General features: G+C 45.2%; 2 protein-coding genes across 3 annotated transcripts; both read left to right on the forward strand.

Moving 5' to 3' along the window:
- Positions 1-1,749: 1,749 nt before the first annotated feature.
- SPAG5 (sperm associated antigen 5) lies at positions 1,750-21,418 on the forward strand. Of its 2 annotated transcripts, none has more exons than XM_090291685.1 (24): positions 1,750-1,870; positions 2,073-2,198; positions 8,373-9,481; positions 9,587-9,770; positions 13,192-13,266; positions 13,516-13,608; positions 13,700-13,834; positions 14,047-14,166; positions 14,289-14,381; positions 14,484-14,597; positions 14,952-15,045; positions 15,200-15,347; positions 15,427-15,529; positions 15,717-15,850; positions 16,049-16,187; positions 18,916-19,027; positions 19,195-19,281; positions 19,539-19,659; positions 19,759-19,870; positions 20,258-20,338; positions 20,503-20,658; positions 20,739-20,813; positions 20,944-21,024; positions 21,223-21,418. In XM_090291685.1, the coding sequence occupies exons 1-24, from the start codon at positions 1,832-1,834 to the stop codon at positions 21,292-21,294; spliced, it is 3,603 nt and encodes a 1,200-aa protein (XP_090147811.1). In that variant the 5' UTR covers positions 1,750-1,831; the 3' UTR covers positions 21,295-21,418. The 2 variants fall into 2 exon arrangements, with proteins under 2 accessions (XP_090147811.1, XP_090147812.1); XM_090291686.1 differs by having other exon boundaries at positions 8,376-9,481.
- A 689-nt stretch (positions 21,419-22,107) lies between these two features.
- Positions 22,108-26,389, forward strand: ALDOC (aldolase, fructose-bisphosphate C). Its single transcript, XM_090291891.1, has 9 exons — positions 22,108-22,219; positions 23,978-24,099; positions 24,187-24,398; positions 24,512-24,566; positions 24,661-24,821; positions 24,931-25,014; positions 25,263-25,437; positions 25,562-25,761; positions 25,884-26,389. Exons 2-9 carry the CDS (start codon positions 23,988-23,990, stop codon positions 25,977-25,979), a joined length of 1,095 nt encoding a protein of 364 aa, XP_090148017.1. The 5' UTR covers positions 22,108-22,219; positions 23,978-23,987; the 3' UTR covers positions 25,980-26,389.
- Positions 26,390-27,581: the final 1,192 nt, after the last annotated feature.

Consider the following 27,581-nt stretch of genomic DNA (forward strand, 5'->3'; position numbering starts at 1 on the left):
GCAGTGCTATCCAACAGCAATGTAAGCCTCATAAGTAATTTTAAATTTGCTAGTAGCTACACTAAAAAAGGTGGAAAACAGGTGAAATTAATTTCAATATATTTTATTGAACCCAATATAGCTAAAATATTTCAACATGTAATAAACATTTTTAAAATAACATATTTTACTCTTTTTATATGAAATCTTCTAAATACAGTTGGTATTTTACATCTATAGCACATCTTAATTTGGGCTAGCCACATTTGAAGTGTTCAGTGGTGTAAATAAGGTGCTGTAAGTGTTCAAAGGAACACACTTTAATAAACTATTATCTCTGAGTACTTACCTTTAGCTGTTCCCAAAAGTCAATTCCCACCTTCAATAGCTAAGCTAGATTTCCCACACATAGGGGATTTAAGTGACAGGAAAATGTAGTTGGTAGTGTGGGTTGGATTCTTGACTGCTATTTACTGCCTGCAGGGCATTGGGCAAATGCCATGATCTATGACTCAATTCCTTTGTCTGTAAAATGGGAATATGTACGGTACCTGCTTCATCGATCCTTATGAAGATGAAAGGAATTAACATAAGTCGTCGTCGGCAGCCGTCCATCTCGAGAGACGATGGTGTAGCTTCTTAAGAGTCTATCTGCACCGCCGAGAATGGCTGTGCAGTCCGACTCGGGAGTGACACGGTATCTGTCTCCTCCCGTGTTGAATCGACATCTTGCGATGACACTGGAGTGTCCTCTCCAGTGAAGCTGAAGCTACAGAGCCTGGGCAGGGTGATATGGAGGGTCTGCTGTTGCCCATGCAGCAGACACCCCCTCTCTTCGCAGCTGAAGGGTCCAAGGGAAAGACGGAGTCAATACAGCTTGGCTTCAGGTGCGCCGCAGGAGTTGCCGGTGTTGACTGCAACGTCAAACCGCCTTAGGGACTCCGGCTCCGGATTTTCTGTCGGGGTTTACTCCCTTAGCCTTTCCCTTGAAGAGGTATGCCGCAAGGCAGCGGAGGTTTTTTGGAATCAGAGTTTTCCTTCTCTGATGTGCCCTGACTGGAAGATCGAACCAGCGACACTTAGCTCGCAGGCCGACGCTCAATCCACTGAGCCAAACCAGCCAGGGGAAATTAACATAAGTAAAGCATCTGTAACAGTGCGAGGTATATATAGTAAATGTTCAATACAGTTAGCTATTCCCTTAAACTCGCGACAGGCCCTGTGGTATGTACCACGAAACACGAGAAATTCTGAAGCGGCTCAATTACGGCGCGGGTTGGGAACTAGGACTCAGACCACTACCGACGCAGAACCTACGAGTACGCGTGGACTGACGAAGCCTAAGTAAAAACGGCTCCACTCATCTTTCCCTTCCAAACTCCCTGGCCAGCTCTTTCTGGTCGAGGCTGAGGCGCGAGGTAACAGGGAAGTCTGAGGAGAGACTGCCTAAGGCTGGGCCACGCAACTTTTCCGACAGGATGTGAGGGTGGCTCACTGGAAGTAGAAGGGATGGACTTCTTGACTTTTCAGCCACCTAGGTACCTTCCCTGAGGTGTGGCTACATACCGGCCTTAGGCTTGACACGCCTCCAACCGCGCCCCAGCCCCCGGCAGCTGCTGCGGTGAGGTATCCGCCAAGGGCACGCGCAGGACCGTGAATCGGGAGGGGCGTGGCCCGCGCTGGCCCCGCCCGCCGCCCTCTGGTCTGGAGCCCGGAGCAAACGCCCCAGACTGACGCACTGAGGTTCTGTAGCCAATCCGGAAGCGCAGAGTAGTTTTAAACGTAGACGGCGGGTGAAGGATCCGTCACCCCTTGGGCTTGCGAGGTGGTCGTCCTGCGTTCTGTGTTGAAGATGTGGCGGGTGAAAAATTTGTCTCTTTCACCCCAGCCGGTGAGCGGGAGAGCTACATGGAGAGAAACAACTGGGTGGAGCGCGGGGGCGGAGGCCTGTGGACTCCACAGTGTAGAGTGTTTTGTTGGTCCTGGCGCTGCCGCGGAACTAGAGTAGAAGCGTCTTATTGCGCCCGGAGCTTCTTAGGAGGAGGGGCGGGCTGAGAGCCCAGGCTTCCTCACACTCTCCCTTTCTTTCTCAGGGAAAACCAGCTATGAGAACTCCTCTCCGAGAACTTAATCCGCAACCCAGTGCCCTCACCGGCTCTGGAAAAAGGCCCCGGATATGTTACCCGCTGACCCCATCACTGTGCAAACTGGGGCTGCAGGTGAGATTCACTTGGCCAGCTTCTCCACTGGGCTGTTTGCCGAGGCTGAGAGCTCAGAGGAACTGAGGGCCAGAGCTAGAACGTAATTAATAACGATAATGAAGTCTTCTACCTTAGTGACATCCATTTACAGCTATTCAGGCCAACAGAGAGGTGCCCTAGGGTGGTTAATGAAAATCCACTGAGAACTGTACCTCTATTTAGCTGTTAGATTTTATTACCTCCTTCCCCGTTCCATCTTTACGGAACTAGAGAGAAATTCTACAATATCATTTTGATTAGTAGTCTTCCCCTAACATTGGCTCACTTATGCAGAGGTCAGCTTGCTGGAGTGAGGCAGTGCAGGGTGGAGCAAAAGTAGGTTTACAATTGTGGGCATTCAAGACAGAGTTTATTCTTGTATTATTATCTATTAATGATTGTATTATTTTCCATGAAACAACTGTAAACCTTCTTTTGCCGAACCCTTTATCCATCCATTCTGTTCCTTTCTCTTTCTGATAATGAAAACTATGTAGTTTACCATGTTTTCTTTCTTTCTCTGTCTTCTAGAAAGCTCGGGGTCAAATCTAGTCAGATATAGCTACTGTATTCTTTGAAACAGAAAGATTTTCTTACTTTTTCTTTTTCGACCATGATTTTGTATTTCATTAACCTGACCAAATAACCTATCATTGTTCTTTTTCATGCAGTTTGAATTATTTTTGGAAGGTGATAGCATATAAATAACATAGGTTAGAGGAAGAAAGAATATATAAAAACAGATGACAGCCTGAGCAACAGATGTATGAGAGTAGCAGTCTTTATTTTTTAATTTAATTTAATTTTTAAAAAGACTGATTGATTGATTGATTGATTGATTGACTTTTAGACAGAGGGGAAAGGAGGGAGAAAGAAAGGGAGAGAAACAACTATGTGAGAGAGAAACGTTGATCGGTTGCCTCTCCTATGTGCCTGATCAGGTCATGTGCCCTGACCAGGAATCAAACTGACAACCTTATGCTTTGCATAAAGATGCCCAACCAACTGAGCCACATGTCAGGACCCATCTTAGATAACTACCCAACATATGTGAAAATTCTTTCTTGCATCTCTTTGTGTGTGTCTGTATATGTTTACATATACACATGTCCATTTATATAATCATAGTACTTTTTAATCAAGGCAATTTTTTTCCCGAATGCAAGGTTTTCCCTTTTTTTTTTTTTTTTGCTTAGCTTCACTTTTCCTCTATTTTTCCGTTCCTCTGGAATTAATCTCTCCTACACATGCCCTACTCTTCCCAAGTAACCAATTTCATTTTAACATCCTGATGTGTATCCCTCCATATTTTTCTCTGTGTTCTTTTAATAATATGCAAACATATAAAATAATTTTATTGATAGACCACAATATACAGTCATTTCTCATTCTGTATAGTAGTTATGTTCTATAAAGTCTCTGTGAACACTTAATTAGCAAATACTGAACTGCCGCTCCAAGAGGAAATACAGGGTTATGTTCCTGCAAGCTTCCTAGCAAACATTTTTATTAACTAATCAAAACAAACATTATTTTCTGTGTATTTCTGTTTTAAACGCCTTTTAATGTATATTGTTTAAGATTTTTTAAAAATTATTTTTAAAGAGAGGGTAAGGGAGGGAGAAAGAAAAGGAGAGAAACATCGATGTGCAAGAGAAACATCAATTGGTTGCCTCTCGCAGGCCCCCAGCCGGGACCTGGACGACAGGTTGATTCATTAACATTGAACCTACTGCCAATAGCACTCACACCTGAATGAAGCTTTTCTAATTCACATAATGCACACCACGGCTTTCTTGGACTTAGGAACACTAGCCAGCACTTCAGTGCTATTTGGGGGCCACTTAAAACAGTGAACTAACAAAAACACAAAATGTGAAAATCATAGCACTAATAAAATTGGTCACGAGAAGGACATTTATGTACAGTATGACAGTGAAAACGACAAAATGTCATCTTGTTCAACTTTGCTGGGGCTATGTGTTTCAGGCGATTCACATATATTGACACTGTGTATGTCACAGATGACCAAAAGTGCTGCAAGTATTGATTTTGGGGCCCTGATCAGTGTGGCTCAGTTGGTTGGATGTCGTACTGCAAAGCAAAAGGTCGCCACTCAATTCCTGGCCAGGGCAAATTCCCTGGTTGCAGGCCACGCCCCCAGTTGGGGTCGGGGAGCATGCCAGAGGCACCTGACCAGTGTTTTTCTCTCTAAAAGATGTTTCTCTCCCTCTCTCTCTCCCTCCCTTCCCCTCTCTAAAAATAAATTAATAAAATATTTTTTTAAAGTATTGATTTTGGGGTTTACAAATAAATTTAGTGAGTAGGCAAATTCACAAATACTGAATCCACAATGAGGACTGACTGTATACATTTCTCTGCATGTTGTTTTTCTCGTTTAACAATGTGCAACCCCCCTCTAAGTAAGTCAACAAAAAGCACAAAAATATGAAAACCATGGTGCTAAATAATTGGTGTAGAACTAATCCATAAACTGCTATGGTATGCATGAATCATAATTCATCCACAAATAGTCTTTTTTTTTTCTTCTACAAACAATACTAATAAATATCTTTGTACATATATATTAGGTACTGATACTTTTATTTGTGTGATACATTTTTAGGAGTTGGATTGTTGGGTTGAAGGTAAGATGTTTTTAATTGTAATAAATTTTGTCAGATTGCTATCTAAAATAGCTATTTCTCCAGCATTATACAAGGATATCCATTTCCCCACACCACCACAGCGGTAGTTATTAGAGATCTTTAAAATTTTACCCAATCTGAGGTGGATTCTCATTGTTACTTCTTAAAATTTAATTTCATTGGTTGATTCTTGTATGTGCCCTGACTGGGGATTGAACCCACAACCTTGGCATATGAGGGAAAATGCTCTTTTCATTGTTACATTAATTTGCATTTTACTGACTACCAGTCTTTGATGTCTGTTTTGGTTATTTGGATTTGCTCTTTTGTTAAATGCTTATTTATATTATTTGCCTATTTTTCTGTTGGGTTATGCTCTTTTCAGTCATTTTATGTGTTGTTCTTTCTATATTATAAATAGTCATCTTTTGTCAGGCTTTCTAGCAAGTTCATAATCTTGATTTTTATCTTTAATTTAGGGGTTATCTAAGAGTGGTTCTTAATTTCGAAGTGCTTAAAAACCTTTTTCTGTCACCTTTTAAATTTACTTCCTTGCATTATTGTCAGACTGTAAACTATATTCTTTGTAGCCAAGTATAGGATGAATTTTCTAAGTGTTTTATGAACATATAAAAAAAAACATATCTGGTGGGGGGATTGCTGGGAGATGGGAGGTGCTGGGCAGAGGGGAACAAAGGGGAAAAAATTGGAACTATTGTAACAATATAATCAATAAAATATACTTAAAAAAAGCAATTACAATCTAAACATAAATAAATATTATTTTTTAAAAAGCATATCTGATGTTCAAAGTATGTCACATTCTATTTATATCCATCAACAGTTAATTACTCTGTCCTCGAATTTTTTTTTTTTTAATCCTCACCCGAGGGTATGTTTACTGATTTTAGAGAGAGGGGAAGAGAGAGATCGAGAGATCAATGGTTGCTTCTCATATGGGCTCTGACTGGGGATCAGACCTGCAACATATGTATATGCTCTGACTGGGGATTGAACCCTCAACCTTGGCATATTGGTTTGATGCTCTAACCAACTGAGCTACTCAGCCAGGGCAAGACCCTACTTTCAATTCTTTTGGGTATATACCCAAAAATGGAATTGCTAGATCATATGGTAATTTTATTTTTAATATTCTCACCAACAGTGCACAAGAGTTCCAAATATCCTCACCAACACTTGTTATTTTATGTTTTTTAGATAGTGGCCATCCTAATGGATGTGAGATGTTACTTCATTGCGATTTTTATTTGAATTTCCTTAAGTATTAGTGATGTTGAGCATCTTTTCATATGCTTCTTGGTCATTCATAGATTTTCTTTGGAGAAATGTTTAAGTCCTTTGCCCATTTTAAAAAATTTAGTTAAAGCATTTATAATTTTTTTAAAATTAATGATTTTAGAGAGAGAGAGGAAGAAAGAGAGGGAGAGAGAGAAAAAATTAATTTGTTGTTGCACTCACTATGCATTCATTGTATGTGCCCTGACCTGGGGTTAAATGTGCAACCTTGGTGTATCAGGATGACATCTAACCTATGGTGCTACCCAGCCAGAGCTAATCCTTTGCCCATTTTTAAGTTGATTTGTTTTTTTGTTGTTGTTGAGTTTTTAAGAATTCTTTATATATTCTGGATATTAATCCCTTATCAGTTTTATGATATACAAATATTTTCTTCTTTAGAGATTTTTAAAAGGAATAAATAGGAACTTGATAAACAGCAAGAACTTTAAGGTGTACTTTTGCATCTAGAAGTCTTTGGTTTGTATATTTACCTTCTGTGCTATTTAGTATTGACTTATATTTTTTATTATATATCTTCAGTTATGTTTTTTATCATAATAGTGCTGTAACCTTACAGCTACCTTGTCTGATATATGTCTCTGCTCTTGTGTTTGCTTTGCTTTGTATTTCTTTGCTATCTCATTTATTTTTTACTTTTCCTTTAGCACTTTGAAAGAAAAAACATCTTTTTAAACAGTTAACCTAATTTTATTGGTGCTTGCCTTGGGATGGAGAATAGATCATTCAGTAAAAACATACAGTAAAAACAAAATATGTCTTATGTACAACTTTTAAACTACAATAATGGTTACCTTAATTGTTTCAATGCACACAAGTTCAATATTACAGTTTTTTTTTAAGGTTTTATTTATTTGTTTTCAGAGAGAGGGGGAGGAAGGGAGACAGAGAGGGAGGGAAACATCAATTGGTTGCCTTTTACATGCTCTTAATTTGGGACCTGGCCCACAACCCAGGCATTTGCCTGACTGGAATCGAACCAGCGACCTTTTGGTTCTCAGGCCAGCACTCAATCCACTGAGCTGCACTAGCCAGGGCTGTTGTCATTTTAATGTCCTTAGTTTTGATCTTCTTCTTCTTCTTAAATAAGTCCCTTTAACATTTCATGTAAAATGGCTTGGTGATGATGAACTCCTTTAGCTTTACCTTGTTTGGGAAGCACTGTATCTGCCCTTTGTTCTAAATGCTAGCTTTGCTGGATAGAGTAATCTTGGTTGTAGGTCCTTGCTTTTCATCACTCTGAATACTTCTTGCCAGTCCCTTCTTGCCTGCAAAGTTTCTTTTGAGAAATCAGCTGACAGTCTTATGGGAACTCCTTTGTAGGTAACTCTCTGCTTTTCTCCTGCTGCTTTTCAAATTGTCATCTGTTTCTTCCATCAGCTGTATTTTGTTGGGGTCTACCTTTTCTAACTATCTTAGGGTTTGTTCTTTCTCTGACTACTAGATCCACTTAACTACATTCATATTGCCCTTTCCTTGTTCATTGAGTCTCAGGACCAGCAACTCTGCAGGTGGTAGAAAATGCAGTGGTCCTTGTCCCTGTGAACCAGCAGTAGGGAGGTTGTCAGGCTCTTATTAGGGCACCAGCTCTTTCTTCTCCTCTGCTGCAAAGGCTACAGCCCTTCAAATTCAAGGGTTAAATGGATTCAACACATATATTCAGCATACCTTCAGTTCTTGGGGTCAGGGAGATGAGGTTACTCGCACAGCTTGATATTGCCCTTTCCCCCTAGGATCCATGGATTTCTATGGGCTAAGTGCTCTCTAACGCTGGTCCCCAATTTCTCATCAGTTCTGGAAGGAAGAAAATCTTGTACCAACTCTAGATTCCTACAGAGGTTGAGCCTAGGAACCCCTCCTGGTATTCCCCTCGAAGTGAGTTGGAGTTAGAATTGAAGAGGAGTGGGGCCCCTTTCAAGCTACCATCTCCCTGTGATATAGATAAATTATCTCAGCCTTGTTTATATTATGGGTGGGTTCACTTGGAAGGACCCAAAATGGCTTCCAGCTTTTCTTTCCCTGCTCTTGGGTCTCTGTAGTGAGCAGTAAGGCTTAACCAATGTCTTACCTAAGCAGGAGAAATGAGAACTCTTCTTTCTTCGAGTTTGGACAGTATGCTGCACCCATCATATTATGTTGGGGACCGGAATTGACTGCCTTAGTCAACTGCTTTTGTTTCCTTTGGCAGCAGGGCAGCAACAACTCATCTCCAGTGGATTCTGAAAATGCTAAGATGACAGACTCCCCATCAGAACAGTTCATCCATCCCTCAAAGTGGCTAGAAGCTTATCAACATGAATCAGATGAGGGGCCCCCAAACCTGATTCCTCAAAACAACTCCACTCCCAAAACATCTGAGGAAGCAGTAGACCCGCTGGACAACAATGTAGCTAAAACCATGGTCCATGGACCCTCTCCAGGACAGCAGCAGCAAGATATCACACTGGAAGCCCATTTGAATACCATGGCAGAGACAAACAATTTCTCTCTAGATGAGCCTTTGAGGCCAGGAGATCTGATGAGAAAGGAGGTGGAACCCTGCATGGAAGACAGCTTTTCAGAAGTTGTTCCTGCTCTGCCTGAGAAACTTACCTTTCAGGATCCTCCATCCCATCTCTTGGAGTATCCACCAAACCCTTGTTCTGAGCAACAGCCACAGTGCTCCACGGAAAGCCTGAGGGACAGTAGAACTGAGGCTGTGCCTGAGCGCTTAGTGTCTCCTGAGCACTTAGTGTCTTCTGAAAGTAGCGCCTTCTTGCCTTCCTCAGTGCCCTGTCTTCCCTCTTCAGCTGCCTTAGCAGCAGATCTCCCCATCAGTCATGTGGACCCAGGGGAGGAAACTGTAGAGCACAGAGCTATAGAGGAAAGAGAAATGAGCTTTTCCACGTTCCCTGAGGAGGCTGACTTGGGAGATAAAGCACTTGTCTCAAATATGGAAGATATTCTATCCATATGCCTGACCCCAAATCCAGGAGAAGTGGAGTCCCAGGCAGCTCCAGGCCCAGCAGTAGAAGATGCTGGTAGGATTCTCATCTCAGATACAGGGCCTTGGATGTCCCCATTGGCCTGGCTGGAAGAAGGTGTAAATGCCTCGGTCATGCTGGAAAGTCTCTGCCAGAGCTTGTCTCTTCCCTCTGTGCTTCGGGATGCTGCAACTGGCACCACTCCTTTCTCTACTTGCTCGGTGGGGACTTGGTTTACTCCCCCAGCACCACCACAGGAAAAGAGCACAAACACATCCCAGACAGGCCTGGTGGCCACCAAGGACAGTACTTCTGAGGGGAAGCATCTTTGGAGGTAAGTGTTTCTATATCCTTGTGCCTCCTGGGCTCCATGAACCTGGACCTGCCACTTCCATCCCTTCCCTTATCTTCCTTCTCCTCATTTCTGTTTCTGCTATAGCCATCCTCCAGATCTGACGGCCTTATCCCGACATGACCTGGAAGATACTCTGATGAACTCTCTTGTCATTCTGGAGGGTCTCTCCTGCCAGTTGAGGAATTGGAAGAGCCAACTAACTACCCGTCACCCAGAAGTTCAGGACAGCAGCACACAGACTGACACAACTGACATGTCTCTCAGTGGGGTAAGAAGGATACTCCCAAAGCGTGGAAGATTCAGTGGGCCCTCGTCCTTAGAATTTACGCTGAAAAACTGCCAGAGGGCAAAGGAGACTCCTTAACCACAGGTTCATCCTTAGAATATGTAAAAGCTGTGGATCTGGAAAATTCCTTAAAAGCTGTGTATACTCGCTATACCCCTGGGGTAAGTCAAGACTTTCCAAGGAAATGTAAGCAAGGAAAGTTCCAAAGGAATTGGTTTCTGGATCTTCATCTTCCATATGTACTCTGCTAATGTTTTTTGCCTTCCTACTTCCCCGTTCTCAATTGCCCTTGCCCACTTTACTAAAGTAGACAAGCGTATTTACTGCCCATCCTGAATCTTAGATTGTCAAGGAATAGCAGTCGAATAATAGAAAATATTTGTGTACATGCTAAGAAATTGAATGACTATAATGATCATATAACATATAATTTTTGCATGCTTTTAACAAAATTGAAGGAAAACTTTAATGATTTTAGTGGATCATTAAACATTTTTGATGAAAGTTCACTATGAAATTTTTGACATGTATCTCCAAAGGAGCTCTTAGAAATGGATGACATGCCCTTCTTGCCTTCTTTCACTCCTACTTATTCCCATTATTTATGTGAAGATTTCTCAGTGCTCACATCTAGAATGATGGAAAGTAGGCATAGAATTGTTGCTGAACCATGTCTTATCGTAGGGATTATAGTAATCCACAGACACATGAAGTAAAAAGGGGAGGGAGGCTCCATCCATTTCATTAATAGATGAGTATTAATAAAATTTTACAAGGTACATTTGTGATTTTATTTTTTATTTTATTTTTTAAGGATTTTATTTTTAGAGAGAGGGGAAGGGAGGGAGAAAGAGAGGGAGAGAAGCATTGATGTACGAGAGATGCATGGATCAGTCGCCTCTCGTGTGCCTCCAACTGGGGACCTGGCCTGCAACCCAGGCATGTGCCCTGACTGGGAATCAAACTGGTGACCTTTTGGTTCGCAGGCCAGCACTCAATCCACTGAGCCACACCAGCCAAGGCTCGGAGAGTTTTTTGATGGTTCCCAGATGGGAGGGAATGTGGGGGAATGGGTGAAGAGGTGAGAGGGTTAAGAAGCACAGATAGGTAGTTACAGAATAACCATGGGGATGTAAAGTACAGAATAGGAAATGGAGTAGCCAAAGAATTTATACGCATGACACATGGACATGAACAATGGAGGGGGGATTGCTGAGGGAGTGGGGGATGCTAGGTGCAGAGGGACAAAAGGGGAAAAAATCAGGACAACTGTAATAGCATAATCAATAAAATATAATTGAAAAGAAAGAAAATATCCTCAAATAATGACTTTACCTTTTGCCAAGATCCTGGAAACCATAGGCTCATCGTTCCTTTAGATGCTCAGTTTCTCTCCTGTGTTTTCTTATTTTTCTATCCTTTTCTCTTGTCCTTGACCTCATTCCCTCGCCCTGAGTGGGCCTTCTTCCTCTTCCCCTGAAGCTTGCCAAATCCCTTGGGAGGCCACTGATGCAGAACCAAATAGGAGAAATGACAACACTTTCAGCCATTCCCCATCACAGTGCCCAGTCCTTGCCGCTTGGCTTCCTCCTTCACACTAATCTCATCACCTGCCTGACTGCGCAGACCTGAACAGTGTGTGCGCCTTGTCCAGGGCTCATGGGGTACTCCGTGCCTTACTGAGTGACACAGGAGGGAGTGATGACTGCTTTGCTGGGGAAAGGAGTGATGAACTCCAAGAGATCTGCCCCCTTAAATCCACACTGTTGTAACGCCATGACTCAGCACTGCTGCTCCAGCATCCGTTTTTTTCACAGATGGTGGATGCCTTTCAGCAGTAATGAAGGCTCCCTGCTTTGCTCTTAGAACTTAATAGTCTTTCCATATCTCTGCTGCCTTTGAGATCATGTGTGTCTACTCTACATAACACACTAAGATTTTTGTCTGCTCCAAGATAATGAACAGTTAGAGAATAAGGAAATAAAAATGACTAATAAATATTTGAGAAGGTTACCATTACTGATGATCAGAGAAATGAAAATTGAAACAATAATGCCATTTTCTTTTGACAAAATAGCAAAGAATAAAATAAATGATGCTGGTAAGAATTGTCCTACTATCAGTAGAATATAAAGTAGCTCAACAGTTTTAAAAATCTTTTTCTTACCTAAGGACATACTTATCGATTTTAGAGAGAGGGGAAGGGAGGGAGAGAAACATCAATGTGAGAGAGAATCATCAACTTGTTGCCTCTCGCACATGCCGTGACTGGGGACCAAACCCACAACCTAGGCATGTGCCCTGACTGGGAATCAAACCCACAACTTTTTGGGTTCAACCTTTTTTGAAGGACATTTACGTAAGACCCTTAAAGCAGTTCAGACTTTTTGACCCAGTAACTTCACTTCTAGGGCTACATCCTAAGAAAAAAAAAACTTCATAAAGGGTAACTTTTAAAAAACAATGAAAAATATAATAAAAAATAATGGTATATCCATAAGATGGGATAATCTGTAGTCATTTAAAAATATGTTTATGAAGAATTTTCAATAACTTGGGAAAATAAGTTTTAACATAAGTTCAAGGTTTTTAAAGAAAGGAAACCAGAATTCAGATAACCTCTGAGATGCTTTGAGGTGAAATAAATTATCAGCAGGAGTTAAAAATGGATAGTGCTCCACTTTGATAGGTCTCCCTAAAGCAGATATCCCAGTTTCAGGCAATTCCAATGAGGAGAGTGAATATAAATTCAGGGCTAAATAACAATAGTATAATAAAATTAAGTAATAAAAGCAGGACCCTGGATATATATATAATAATCTCAGTTGTGGTTTTTCTTAAGCATTACTGTCTCTCATCAAATCTGACACTATTAATATTAAGATGCATCCCAATTTTGGTAGTGTTAAAAATGAAAAAACATAATCATTTTAAATTTTACTGAATATGGTAATTTCTTTTAAATCCGTAGTCTACAACTTCCTCCCTACCCCCGTCCCACCCCTGCCCAGAAGTATTATACTCACCATTTACAGCAAATCCCGATAGCAAAATCTCAGTGTGGAGATATATCAAAATCTCTTGAAACAGGTATGACGCTGTTGGTTAAAAATCACTGCTCTAAGTGATAAAATTAGTAATGATTTCTTTTTTCATTTTAATCACTTCTGTATTTCCAAAATCTTAAAATAAACATTATCCTTACAATTAGAAAAAGAAAATTATTTTAAAAAGGAAATTTTTACCTATCTCTGGATTTTTTTCTGTCTTGGCTTCATCAAGCTGTGACCTTGCTCCTGTTTTAATAGGAAAGTCTCCTGTATTTCAGTAGGTGGGAAGGGAAATGATGTACGGCTGGTACATGCTGCCTGTGCAAAAGGAACAACTCTGTTTCTCTGGCTAGGTAAGGAAGAAGCCTCAGCATCTTCGAAAGACCCAAGAGATTGGACAGACACTGCAGCAGACCAGGAATGTCATGGTAAGTGCTGATGGACCTTATCCCACCACTGGGTCTCCTGTGAAAACCAAAAATGGAGAATTCTGGGTGGTTAGCCGATGGTGCTACTCAGTGGTGGTAGTGAAGGGAGGGAAGTCTCCAAACCTTTGTTAAGAACATCTCCTTACTGGAGCTTGAAGTTGGGATCAGTGGCTTTCCTTACCAATGTCTCTGCTTATTTCTTGCTTAGTGACTTAATTCGATCTAGCCTAACCATCTCCCTCTCTACAGCAATCATGGGTGCTGGTCTCTAAAGAGCTGATATCCTTGCTTCATCTATCTCTGTTGCACTTAGAGGAAGATAAAACTACTGTGAGTCAGGAGGTAAGCAGCGTGAGGATTAAGGCAGAGGTCTCTGGTGGGACCAAAAGCCAAAAGAAGGAACCAGACATGGCACCTGATTTTTATTTTGTAGTCTCGGCGCGCAGAAACCTTGGTCTCCTGCTGTTTTGATATGTTGAAGAAATTAAGGGCAAGGCTCCAGAGCCTCAAAACGGAAAGGGAAGAGGCAAAGCACAGAGAGGAAATGGCTGTCAAAGGCAAGGACGCGGTAAGGTGTCAGGCTTTTGTTCCGGGATGTGAGTGGTCTCTTCCTCGAGGTTCCTGCAGGAACTCAAATTCACTTGTGACAGAGATGGGTGGTCTCAGAACTGCCTGCCCTGGGGAATAATGAATTAAACGACTGAGGGGGCAGATAGTATGGCTTTTTGTGCTGTTTCCCTCCTCTGCCCATCATGTCCTTGCAACCTCTTCCCTTAACAGGCAGAAACAGTGCTGGAGGCTTTCCGTGCACATGCGAGTCAGCGCATCAGCCAGCTGGAACAGGACCTGGCATCCATGGGGGAATTCAGAGAACTCTTGAAGGAAACCCAGACCCAACTGGTAATTTGAGGCCATTTTCTTTATTGAGATCCATGCTGATACATGGGAAGATGGTCATCTACTCCCACTTTGTTGTATCCAGAGGAAGGGGGTCTCCTCCATACGCACTCCTTCTTGTGTAGGTACGTCTTCATACTGAGCAAGAAGAGATGGCTCAGCAGACAGCGAGTCTTACTTCAATCTTGCAACAGGACTGGACATCCATGCAACTGGATGTGAGTATTTGGGGCCATTATACCACTCCTTGACTCATAGCCAGCCCTATTGGGAGCTTTCCCTGACAAGTGCTTGACTGCCCTGCTTGCTTCTCTTGGTAGTATATAACATGGACAGCTTTGCTGAGCCGGTCTCGACAACTCACAGAGAAACTCACAGCCAAGAGCCGCCAGACCCTACAGGAACGTGATGCTGCAACTGAGGAAAAGCAGCAGGTACAAACCAGGAGTGGCAACTGCTTAGGCCTGGTTTCCTCCTCCTTCTCTACAGAAGGCCTTTCAAATCATTACCCTGGACCTGTCTTCTTTCTACTCTGTGGGTTTGGAGACCACCCAGGTCCCTTTCCTGTAAGATGGCGTTGCGCCCACTTGTTTCCTTTGCCCTTCAGCATCTTCTTCAGCAACTTTTCTCCTGTTTCTACTTTTTCCTGAGGATCAGCCTCATTTGCTGCAGTGTTGCTGCCCAGGAGCAAGGTAGTTTGCTGTTCTATCCACAAAGAAAAGCTGGACAAGTCCTGGGACTCTTGATTTAGGAGCAACTGTGGGAGGAAAACTATCTTTTCTTACTAGGTTTCCAGGGAGCTGGAACAAGTCTCAACCCAGTTAGAGGACTGCAAAGGCCAAATAGAACAACTGGAGTTGGAAAATAGTCGCCTAGCAACAGGTGTGTGTGCATGCATGCAAGCAGTTGTGCCCTGCTAAAGCCTGGGGTGTGGTAATAAGCAAGAAAGTGCTCTAGAGCACTTGTTCAGAGCAGAAATGTGGGGAGGTTCTGGCCTGGGAACCACATGGTGTAACATTAGGATACTTTGGTTTAGATCTCCAGGCTCAGCTGCAGATTCTGGCCAGCATGCAGAGTCAGCTAAAAGAACTACAGAGTCAGCATGCCCACTGTACTCAGGACCTGGCCATGAAGGATGAGTTGCTCTGCCAGCTTACCCAGAGCAGGGAGCAGCAGGCTACTCAGTGAGTTGCTGTCCAGTTATTGTGTCAGTAGGTGCACAGGATATAGGACCAATAGGATCTAACATGAGGTCTCTGGCAGATGGCAAAGGGAAGAGATGGCACTTAAACACATGCAAGCAGAGCTGCAGCAACAGCATGCTGTCCTGGCCAAGGAGGTGCAGGACCTGAAGGAAACTCTGGAGGTAAGCAGTACGGCTTGGTGCAGGGGAGCTTGCAGGAGTATCCCTCTTGCTTGGGGGTATTAAGGTGAGGTTTGAGACTGTGGACTAGAAGAAGCCTCTGTTCCCAGAGCTCTAACATTTCCCACTCAGATTCATTTCCCCCTCCCTTTCTCACTCCTTTCCTTTCTTCATTCTCCTGTCTCCCCAGTTTTCAGACCAAGAGAATCAGGTAGCTCACTTGGAGCTGGGCCAGGTTGAATGTCAGTTGAAAACCACACTGGAAGTGCTCCGGGAGCGCAGCCTGCAGTGTGAGGATCTCAAGGACACTGTAGAGAACCTGAAGTAAGATCTCTGCCTTTCTGTGCTTTCCCTCTAAGTGCTTATCTTTCCCAGAAACCTTTTAGAAGCGAAAGTCTCCAGGGATGGAATTGTGATGGAGTCCAAGAGCCTTATTTCCCTCTTTGAATGCAGTTCTGTGTGGGATTTGGGAGAGGTGTTCAGAGAAAGTCGTATTGTCTCTCTGCTCCTTCTTTATTTCAGGGCTAAACTGGCTAGCACCATAGCAGAGAACCAGGAGAAAGACCTGGAGAAGACACACCAGCATTCCCAAGAGCTAAGGGTGCTGACTAAGCAACTACAGAGTCTGACCCTCTTCCTACAGACAAAACTAAAGGAGAAGGTAAGGGTCTGGGTGTTCCTTCTCTTTCCTTCTAACTGTATCGTCAAACAAAAATGGTTTCATTTCTTTCTTCCCAATCTGTGTACCTCTTATTTCCTTTTCTTATCTTACTGCATTGGTTAAAACTTTCACCACAATGTTGAAAAGGAGTGGTGAGAGGGGACATCCTTGCTTTGTACCTGATCTGAGAGGGGGAGCTTCAAGTTTCTCACTATTAAGCATGATGTTAACTGTAGGTTTTTTATAGATATTCTTTATCAAGTTGAGGACATTCTCCTTTATTCCTAGTTTATGGACATTTTCCCAACTGTATCTTTATTGTATAGAATGGTTTTCCTAAAACACTACTCTTGTTCCATCTCTGTGGCCTTCAGTGACTTTCAGTTGCCTACAGGACCTCTTCAACCTGTCACTCAAATTTTTCTTTTAAAAAAATTTTTTTTAGAGAGAGGAAGGGAGGGAGGGAGAGAGAGAGAGAGAGAGAGCAAGAGAGAGAGGGAGACATTGATTTGTTGTCCCACTTGTTAATGCATTCTGTTGTATGTGTCCTGACAGGACATTGAACCTGCAACACTGGCATATGGGGATGATGCTCTAACCAACTGGGCTACCCAGCCAGGGCTCAAACTTTTCTTTTTTTGTCTCCTACCTCCCTATTATGAGCCCTTTATTGTAACTAGACTAGACTACCTATATACTACACAAATGTCCCATCTCCATTAACACCTTTTCCTTTCATATTGAAATAATCTGTATTTCCCCTTCTTCAAAGTGTTCCCAGATCACATGGACTCAGTGATCTCTTGAATTTCTATTAATTTTCCTTGGTTGTCTGGTCTCTTCAACTAGACTGTGTTTAAAAGAAAGCAGAAATTTAGTGTTCTTTGGCTTCCCCACAGTGCACCCTAAACAATAAATGGTTGATGTCTTTCAGAATACAGAGTTAATTAGCTTATACAACCAGGATCTTGAACTCTGAAAGTGCTTATGATCTGACCCTCATCCCTAGTGTTATTGAGCACAGGAAATGCAAAGGAATCCATAGTCTTGCATGGAAGACAGGAAGATGTAAACTTGTCATCCTGGCTTGTGACCATGATAGAGGTCTACACGGATGACCACTGCAGGAACACAGAAAGGAGGAGCATCAGTTCTGACTTTGAGAGTTAGGATGTCTTCTCAAAGCAGGGGATCCTTGGGCAGTCTTAAAGCTTAGAAGTTTGTCAGGGTGAGTGCACAGGAAGGCCCACAGGACAGAGGAAACAGTGTATGAAAGTCATAGAGGCACTGTGCATACTGTTTTTTGTAGGTCTACCTTGTGACAAGGCCTGGGTGAGGTGCTGGGACTATAGGTGAAGAAGGGAAGGCCCTACTCCTATGAAACGTGGCAAGTTTGGGGACTGGGAAGTAGTTCTTTATAACTGTAGTGCAGGAGTTCTGGGGGTGAGATTGACAAGGAGGCAAGGCTGGAGAAGTAGTCAGGAAGCCAGATTTTGAAGGCTTGAACAAATGGCAATTATAGATGAGCTGAGAGGAGGAGGAGTTTGGATGAATCCAATACATATTTAGGAAGTAGAAGTAATTGAACCTTGTGACCAATTTGATGTTAAGGGTAAGGTGGAAGAGTGAATGATGATCTCTAGATTGCTGGAAAGATGGTGACACTTTCTAGAACTGGGGTTGGCAAATGTTTCTTATAATGTGAAATGTTATAAATATTTTCAGCTTTGTGACCCATGTGGTCTCTGTCTTAACTACTCAACTTTGCCTTTGTAGCTCAGGAGCAGCCATAGACAGCATGTAAACGAAGGGTGTGGCTGTGGTCTAATAAAACTTTATTTGCAAAAACAGGTGGCAGATCAGATTTGAGCTGCAGACAAGTAATTTGCTGCCCCCCGCTCTAGGATGATAAATGTGGAAGAACAGATTTTTGGTGGGTGAGACAGGGAAGATGGTGAGCTCAGCTTTATGTGTACTAAATTTCAGGTGAAATATCGTACTTTCTGGTAGGTTTTTCACAGGCAGTTGAGCCTCTAGGTCTGCAGATTGGGAAAAAATCCAGTTGAGACAGACAGATTACAGGATTATCCATGTAGAAGTGGATGTTTTTTGGACAGCAGGAGGTGAGGCCACCCAGGGAATGGATTAGAGGGTAAAGAGGGTCAAGGCTTAACCAGAAGGAGCCCAACAATTAAGGGCCTGTTGGTAGAGAGAAAAAATAACCAGAAAGGTAGGAGGCCTATTTATAAAGGGGAGAGTCATATCCCAGAAGCTAAGAAAAGAAGGTTTCTAACGAACAGGGTAATCAATTATCACATAGGTCAGGTAAAATAAGGGCTGGGAGGTGTCCATTGCATTTGAAAGTAAGGATGCCCCAAAGAACAGAATTTTGGTGGATTAGTGTTGCAGAAGCCTGAGTGTAGTAGGCTGGGGGGTCAATAGGTGCTGAGAATTTTAGGAAAGAAATGTAGGTCTTTCTTTTTAATTGAAGGGAAAGGAAAAAGGCAGTAGGTAAAAAAGGATTTAAGGTAAAAAGAAGGTTTTTAAAAAAAATTATTGTTGCTTTAGTGAAAGAGAATTAAGTTCAGGAAAAGGAAATAAGAAGCTGAAGACAGAGAAGAGAGGTAATAGAACAGCATTCTTGCAGAGGTGGCTGGTGAGTACCTGGGAGTTCAGGGAGATAACTAAGTCTGAGAAGCAGCTCATGTTTTGTTCTCATTGCCCTTAGGCTGAGCCGGAGGTCCTCCTAAAAAGCACAGCCTGTGCTTCTGCCCAGGAACACCCACCGCCCTCTGAAAGCACCTGCTTGGGAAGCATCTTGACAGTAACGGCAGACAAAGGTTAAAGGCCCTGCAATTTAGGGGTGGGAAAATTGTGACCCTGCTAATATCTTCAGCTATTAAAGATGCTCACCAACAGACCTGTCTCTCCCAGGCTTCCATGGTGGCAGGCAGATCCTTGACTGGATCACCAGAGGGGCCCTCTACCATGGTTGTTTTTGTTTTAGAGCCAGAGTCAGCTCCTGTGTCCTTGCTTGGAAGTGACAAGAGTGCTTTCACCCGAGTTGCATCAATGGTTTCCCTTCAGCCTACAGGTTAGGATGGGCTCCAGGGATCCTGCCTCATTTCTAGATCAGGTAGTGATGATAAAGTTAACTAAAGCAGTGAAAAGTGCTTTGCTCTAAAAACCTCAATTCTACTTGGACTCATTTTATTTCTGTGTTTTGGGACCTGTAATATTCCGGACACTCAAATCCTGTGGGTAGGGAATATGGATAAGAGTTGTGGAAATAATGGCTCCTTCCTTCCAGAGCTAAAGGGCTCCACCTCTATCTAGGCTTTTCTCTTTCAGAGACCCCAGGCATGGAGAAGAGCCTGGAAGAAATGAGTACTATGATTCTGGAGCTTCAGAGCCTGTGTTCTGTACTGCAAGAGTCTAAAGAAGAAGCTATCAGGACTCTGCAGCAAAAGATGTGAGTGGAGTGTAGTATTGGTGAGAGAGGTAAGCCCCTTATGTCAAGGGCCCAGCTCCTGAGAAGACAGGAATAATGCTGAATTCTTCTCTCCGATAGTTGTGATCTGCAGGCTAGGCTGCAGGCCCAGGAAGAACAGCATCAGGAAGCCCAAAAGGCAAAGGAAGCAGACATAGAGAAGCTGAACCAGGCCTTGTGCTTGCGCTACAAGGTGAAGGAGGGACCTGGAAGTGGGGCGATGAAGAACTGGGGCAGCTGTACTGGCCCACTGGGAACCATGGTCTCTCCAGGAATCTGGTTGTAGGGATTTTCCAACCAGTGCCCTAGTTTTGCCCTTTGTGGGGTCAGACATTTCATATGTTTGGGAATCAGCTATGGGCTGACACATCTCCCAGGCCGACCTATAAGTCGGGAACTCTAGCAGAGTTCTTTCAACACTGGGATATGCCTAGCCTGACTTAGCCCTAGAGGAAGAAGAGTGTTATCAATTGGTAGCAACCTGGGCTGAGCATGGGTCAGGTACTAAACCCTATCTCCTGGCAAAGGCTACAAAGAAGCCAGCTCTCTCAGTGCCTTCTTACCTCCCTTCCCCTCACAGAATGAAAAGGAGCTCCAGGAAGTGATACAGCAGCAGAACGAGAAGATCCTAGAGCAGATAGACAAGAGTGGCGAGCTCATAGTACGTTCATCATGATGCCCGGCCCTCTGCCTTCTGTTTCACTGGTAGCCAGGGTCTCAGATATGGGAATTGGAGCCCATGGTCTACCTTGTTCACAGCATGGGATAAGAATGATGGAGAGGGCCTTTGAGGGCTACTGAGTACCTCTCCATTCTCATCCCCAGAGCCTTAGGGAGGAGGTGACCCAGCTTACCCGCTCACTTCGGCGTGCAGAGACAGAGACTAAGGTGCTCCAAGAGTCTCTGGCAGGCCAGCTGGACCCCAACTGCCAGCCCATGGCCACTAACTGGATCCAGGAAAAAGTGTGGCTCTCCCAGGAGGTGAACCAGAGTTAACAGAGGAGCTGGGAAGCTGGTGGGAACCCTAGGCTGTGCCCCTACTGATCTGGACATATCTATAGGTAGACAAACTGAGGGTGATGTTCCTGGAGATGAAAAATGAGAAGGCAAAACTCATGGTCAAGTTCCAGAGCCATGTAAGAACCCCCATGCCGTTGGAGGGCCATTTCTCGCTGCCACTAGCAAGTGCACTGCCGTATTTTACTTGCACCACAAGCTATAATGTTCTTTTAAGCGTAGGACTTATGCAACTTATTTGCTTTCTAGAGAAACATCCTGGAAGAGAATCTTAGGCGCTCTGACAAGGAGTTAAAGAAACTAGATGATATTGTTCAGCATATTTATGAGGTAAAGGTGGGAGGGACCTGATGATACAAGGCCTGGCCCCAGGAAGTACTGATGAACTGAGCTCTGGTTCACAGATAGCCGAGAGCTGGGTCTGACTCACTGTTGCAGGCTTCTCTGTAGCTTCTGTATTCTCCCCTCTAATTCAGTGAGTGCTTCCTGGGGCTGTGACTCTGAGCTGCCTTTTCTGCCTCTTCCCAGACTCTGCTGTCCATCCCAGAGGTCGTGAAGGGTTGCAAGGAGCTACAGGGATTACTGGAATTTCTGAGCTAAGAAACGAAAAGCTGAATCTGTTTTACCCCTCATTACCTGCAATATTCTCTTACCCCAACACCAGGACCAACTGGCATAGAGCCAGCTAGGTTTAATGCTATTTAAATAAAGTATATTTAATGTATTTCTTCAGCCTCACTGAATCTTGTTTCTTGGGTGAGAGGGGATGGACAAAGTCAGGGGAGAAGCAGCTTGGCCCACCTTCCTTCCTGGGCACACTCCAGTTACCCCTCCTGCTGCATCCAGGCCCCAAGTTCGCCGCCCTCCCTTCTCTCCCTTCCCCAAATATTCTGGGCACTGGACTGCTTGTTCCCTGGCTCACGGCCTGGCGGGTGGGGGTAGGGGTGGGACAGACAAGGCTTCATTCTCTTACTTTCTCCATATCCCCCTCAAGGGTAGGCTCTGGTGAATAAGGGGGTGAGGACAGAGAACAGTTTTTTACTCCCTGCCCTGGACTCACACACTGTGTTCATGCCTCTGTCCCTCCCACCCCACCTGTTGTGACTGTTTTAGGTGGCTCTCCTTCACCAGACCAGACTTATTGGCCAACATCCAGCACAGTGCCCCAGCACATGGTAAAGGCAATTGTGGCAGAAATGAGGGCAAGGCCATTTCCTGCCTCTGGGGCCCTGGTGGCAGGGCTCCACGAGGTGGGAGGGGGACAGTCTCCAGCAGCCTCCCTGCTCCTGGCAGAGTAGTCACTCCACCTCATTGGCCCGCCCATGTGGGCGTGGCCTTGCCAGGACACCAGTCCTGGGGAGGGGCGTGGCCTTGGAGGGGCGGTGACAGCCCCGCCCCTTGGGGAGTCACGTAGCTCTGCGGCATCCTCAGCCTCATTTACAGGAGCCCAGGCTGAAGCCACAGCTCTTTTCAGACCTGAAACGAGGCTGTTCATTTGCTGCCGCTGCTAACTCGCTGCGCACAGGTGAGGCCGGGGCGAGGCGGGAGCTGCCCAGCATCCCTGCTTCCTCTTCCTGACTTCCCCCTGCCGTCCTTGCCCTGCTCCCTGGGGCCCTTGGATGTGCCATCTCAGCTCTTCCCTTATATCCTCTCCCTTTCTATCCACCCATGTTTCAGACCTCCCACAACACCTCTTCCTCTCAGCTCTCACTTTGGGAACTCAGTTTTTCCAATCCCAAATCTTCCTCTGACTACTGGATTTTTTCTTGGGGTCACCGCCTTCCACCAAGATCATTAAAAAATAAATAAACCTTTTTTGATTTTTTAAAAAAGATTTTATTTATTTTTAGAGAGAGGGGAAGGGAGGAAGAAAAGGAGGGAGAGAAACATCAGTGTGTGAGAGATACATCAGTTGGTTGCCTCTCACACACACCCCAACGGGGGACCTGGCCCGCAACCCAGGCATGTGCTCTGACTGGGACTTGAACCAGCGACCTTTTTTTTTTTGGTTCACAGGCCGGCGCTTAATCCACTGGCCACACCAGCCAGGCTAAACTTTTTTAAAAATTTAATCCTCATCCAAGAATATTTCTTGATTTTAGAGAGAGAGGACAGGAGAGAGAGAGAGAGAGAAATATCAATGTGAGAAAGAAACATCGATTGGTTGCCTCCCAAATGCGCCCTGACTGGGGATGGAACCTGCAACCTTTTGGTGCATGGGATGATGCTCCAACTAACTGAGCCCCCTGGCTGGGGTCACCAAGACCATTTTAATCTCATCTGCTCCCTCTCCTCAGCTAAGTTCCCTCTACAGTTCTTTTGCCTTCTCTGTCCCCTGGTCTAGGTCCTTACCCTGTCTGGTTAGCCTGTCTCGCTATCACCACCTGACAAATCTGACTTCTCCTGCATCTCCCCCTCCCTTTCTCAGCCTCTCTACTCATTCCTTTATTTTATTTTATTTTTATTTTTTAGAGAGAGGGGAAGAAAGGGAGAAAGAGAGGGAGAGAAACATCAATGTGTGAGAGAAATATTGATCAGTTGCCTAGGTTGGAACCTGGCCCACAACCCAGGCATGTGCCTTGACTGGGAATCAAACCAGTAACCTTTTGGTTTGCAGTTTGGTGCTCAACCTACTGAGCCACACCAGCCAGGGCTCATTCCTTTCTATCTTGATCCTCTGCTCCCATCTCGTGACTGCAGAGGCATTGGGATATGGAAAACAGAGGTTATAGAAGCCTGCCACTTCTACTCCCTACCTGCCCCCCTCCTCCCAACCTTTTCCTCCACCAGCCAAGAGAAGAAGGGTAATGGGTCCTTTTGCCTCATTCTGAAGGGTTGGAAGTAAGTGCGCTTTCCCTAGGGGCTCTGTTGAGGATGACAAAAGGGAAGTTGGAAAGGTCAGGCTTATGCCTACCTGAACAAGGTGCCAAATCCAATGAAAGATGACTAGCATCTTCATCTGGGCAATAGTTTCATAAAAAGACCTGTGACTTCAGGGCTGCTTACCTCCCCACCCCCATGGTACGTCTTTTCTCCAGGGCTGGGAAGGATGCCCATCAGGGACAAAAGGAGATGTGGGAACTGGGGCTCTAAGCCTGCTAGCTGTCAGAGAAATTGGTGCCACTTTGATGCCCAGGACTCATGCCAAGAACTCCTGCCCTGTTCCCAGCCCCATGCTTATTGGGGGGCAAGGGGGAGGGCCACTTGGACCATATGGCCAGGAGAGGAAGCAGAGGACGTAGTGGGTGGGCTGCAGCTTTTATATCTTGTCTCCATTCCACAGAGCCGTCACCATGCCCCATTCATACCCAGCCCTTTCTGCTGAACAGAAAAAGGAGCTGTCTGACATTGCCCTCCGGATTGTGGCCCCGGGCAAGGGCATTCTGGCTGCAGATGAGTCTGTAGGTAGGTGGGGGCCTGTGGTTGGGTAGGGTGGAGGTGGCCAGGAAGCCCTAGGTATGTCCTTGTCACCCCTCTTTGCTTGCCCCCCAGGCAGCATGGCCAAGCGGCTGAGCCAAATCGGGGTGGAGAACACAGAGGAGAACCGCCGTTTGTATCGCCAGGTCCTGTTCAGCGCCGATGACCGTGTGAAGAAGTGCATTGGAGGTGTCATCTTCTTCCATGAGACACTTTACCAGAAAGATGATAATGGTGTTCCCTTCATCCGTACCATCCAGGAAAAGGGCATTGTCGTTGGCATCAAGGTGCAGCCACTGGTCCTGGATGGGGGTTGAGTCTGGAAATAGGTGTGTATGTGTGAAGGGTGGTAAGGAGAACCCTGTCTGGGTTCAGCCCTCTGCCTGTGTTTCCCCCTCAGGTTGACAAAGGTGTAGTGCCGCTAGCCGGGACTGATGGAGAAAGTACCACTCAAGGTAGAGGATGGGTGGGCTTTAGGACCACAGGGTTGGTGGGTGGTTGATGCTGGCAAAGAGGGGCAGAGTGATGAGACTGGCAGTATGCCTGCAGGGCTGGATGGACTCTCAGAACGCTGTGCCCAGTACAAGAAGGATGGCGCCGACTTCGCCAAGTGGCGCTGTGTGCTGAAAATCAGTGAGCGCACGCCCTCAGCACTTGCCATTCTGGAGAATGCCAATGTGCTGGCCCGCTATGCCAGCATCTGCCAGCAGGTGTGTGTATGCCTGTGTGAGGGGTTCAGATGGGTGTCCTGTGCCTGGTGGAGAAAGAATTTCCATCCTACCAACCGCCCCTACCAATCTACTCTTCTCTTACCTGCAGAATGGCATTGTACCTATCGTGGAACCTGAAATCCTGCCTGATGGAGACCATGACCTCAAACGTTGCCAGTGTGTTACAGAGAAGGTGAGTCCACAACCTGGGCACAGACACATACATACCACAGGGACAGCCTGACAGGGAGCTTGTTCACCACATTCCCTAGTACAGATGCAGGCACTTTCCCCAAGCACTTTTTCACTTGATTCTAGAACAGACCTTTGAGTGTGAGCCTGTACTGACCATCACAGTCATGCCCATCCACCCCTAGACAGGGAGCACAGAGCTGTAAGAGGCAGGGACCCAGACCTTAGTAAATTTCTTCTGATCCTCAGGTCCTGGCTGCTGTGTACAAGGCTCTGAGTGACCATCACGTGTACCTGGAAGGGACCCTGCTGAAGCCCAACATGGTCACTCCTGGCCATGCCTGTCCCATCAAGTATAGCCCAGAGGAGGTTGCCATGGCAACTGTCACTGCCCTACGTCGCACTGTGCCCCCAGCTGTCCCAGGTACCACCCTGCTTCCTAAGCTGCTCTTATCCTTAAGATCCATCCTCAGATTCTTCCTGTGGCCTTCAGGGATCCCTTATCCTGGAAAAACAGGAAGTGACTAATCAGTTTGTCCTTTCCATAGGAGTGACCTTCCTGTCTGGGGGTCAGAGTGAAGAGGAGGCATCGCTCAACCTCAATGCTATCAACCGCTGCCCCCTTCCAAGGCCCTGGGCCCTCACCTTCTCCTATGGGCGTGCCCTGCAGGCCTCTGCACTCAATGCATGGAGAGGGCAACGGGACAATGCTGAAGCTGCCACTGAGGAGTTCATCAAACGGGCTGAGGTTGGGAGCTAGGGGTGGTGGTGTATAGCTAGGCAGAAGGTAGCACCCAGAGACTAAGACAGCCTTTGGCAACTGTGGCCTGGCTCAGCCTGCTTACACCTCCCCTCCCCTCACTTTTGCAGGTTAATGGGCTTGCAGCCCAGGGCAAGTATGAAGGCAGTGGAGAAGATGGTGGAGCGGCAGTGCAGTCCCTTTATGTTGCCAACCATGCCTACTGAGTATTCACTCCATTCCACAGCTTTTGGCCCAGCCACCTGCACCCAATTTTGCCTGTAGTTACTTACAGCCAGGGCCAAGTAGCCTTGTAGAGCAAAGATGCCTCCATCCAGCACTGAGTCATCTTCCTCTTTTCTCCTCCCCTTACCTCTCCCATTGCTGCACCTGGGACCATTAGATGGGAGAACAGGGATCCCCTCATGGCTGAGGGCAGGAGAACTTGCTAGAAGTCAGAGCAGGATGCTTGGGTCTCCCCCTGCCTTTGCCAGCCCCCACAATTTCCTCATGATGGGGTAGTTTGTCCTTGGGCTCTCCTTGCCTGCCCTTTCTCCTGGGGTCAGAGGGTAGGACACCAGACCTGACTTACACCTTGGGTACATAGCACATAGCAAATAAATGATAGCAAAACATGCTACTTTGTCTGTCTGTTTTATACAATAAATCCCTCCCTCACACTTTCTGATCTCTGCTGACTCTGTCTCTGGGACCTCTGACCGTGGAGGTGGAGAGGATGGGTTTTGAGTTTCTCTGGGCTTTTAAGTTCATGGGGGAGAGGCACACCAGTCACCATTCCCATCTCAGGCTCTTGCCTGTTGCTATCCTAGGCTGGAGCGTGGCAGGATGACAGGCTGCAAGTCTTTTAGGAAGTGCCATGTCAGAGGCACTAGGCTGCAGCTGTAGCAGAACAGCATGGTGTAAGACCTGGGCAATTCCTGAAGGCAGCTTTTGTGGAAGGTCCAAAACTGGGATAGGAGGGCATGGGAGTCTCTCACTTCTCAGCTGTGTTGAGTTCCGCCAGGTCTTGACATTCTGCTAGAGGGAGCCACTGCAGGAGGAGCACCTGGATTCCTGCCCAACAAGGGAAAACCTCAAGGCTTGGGAATGCCAGACCAAGCAGGGTAGCTAGGAGATTGCCAAGGGCTATTGCCCACTCCCATTTGGGGTAAATGGGGGAACAGAGAGGGCCAATTTGGGGATCTGGGCAAGGGCAGTTCTGGTGAGTTCTCATGGTGAACTTTGACCACTTAGCTGGGGTGTGGGGTTAGGGTGAGCACCTGGGTCTATCTGAGCAGATGAAGAGATGAGAGAACTTGCTGGGTGTGTTCTGTGTGAACAGTGGAGGCCTTGCTGTGTGTGAAGTGCACAACCAATTCTACACCAGCTAATTATTGCAATATGGGAACGCAGGCCAAGTGTGAGCTGACTATATTAACAAAAATAGCTAGTATTTATATTGTACTTTCTATGTGCTCCTGCCAGGCCCTATTCTAATCATTTTATGTTTTTAACTCATTTACTACAACATGCAATTTTATATAAAGTTGCATACTATTACTATCCCTATTTTAATATGATGAAGCAGGCACAGAGGTGTTAAGTTCTCAAAATCGCTCAGGTGAAGTGGTGAAGGTAAGATTTGAACCTAAGTGATTAGAATACAGATTTTGTGCATGTGAATTTTAAGTGAAGTATTCATATTTGTACAAGTCGGAAATGAATGAAAATAAATTTAGAAGTACTGAATCAGCGCCCTGGCAGAGTAGCTCAGTTGGTTAGAGTGTTGTCCTGATAAACTAAACTTTTGGGTTGGATCCCCAGCACAT

The sequence above is a fragment of the Furipterus horrens genome, unplaced genomic scaffold, assembly GCF_987537825.1.
Source record: "Furipterus horrens unplaced genomic scaffold, mFurHor1.1.pri manual_scaffold_11, whole genome shotgun sequence".
Classification (NCBI taxonomy): Eukaryota; Metazoa; Chordata; class Mammalia; order Chiroptera; family Furipteridae; genus Furipterus; species Furipterus horrens.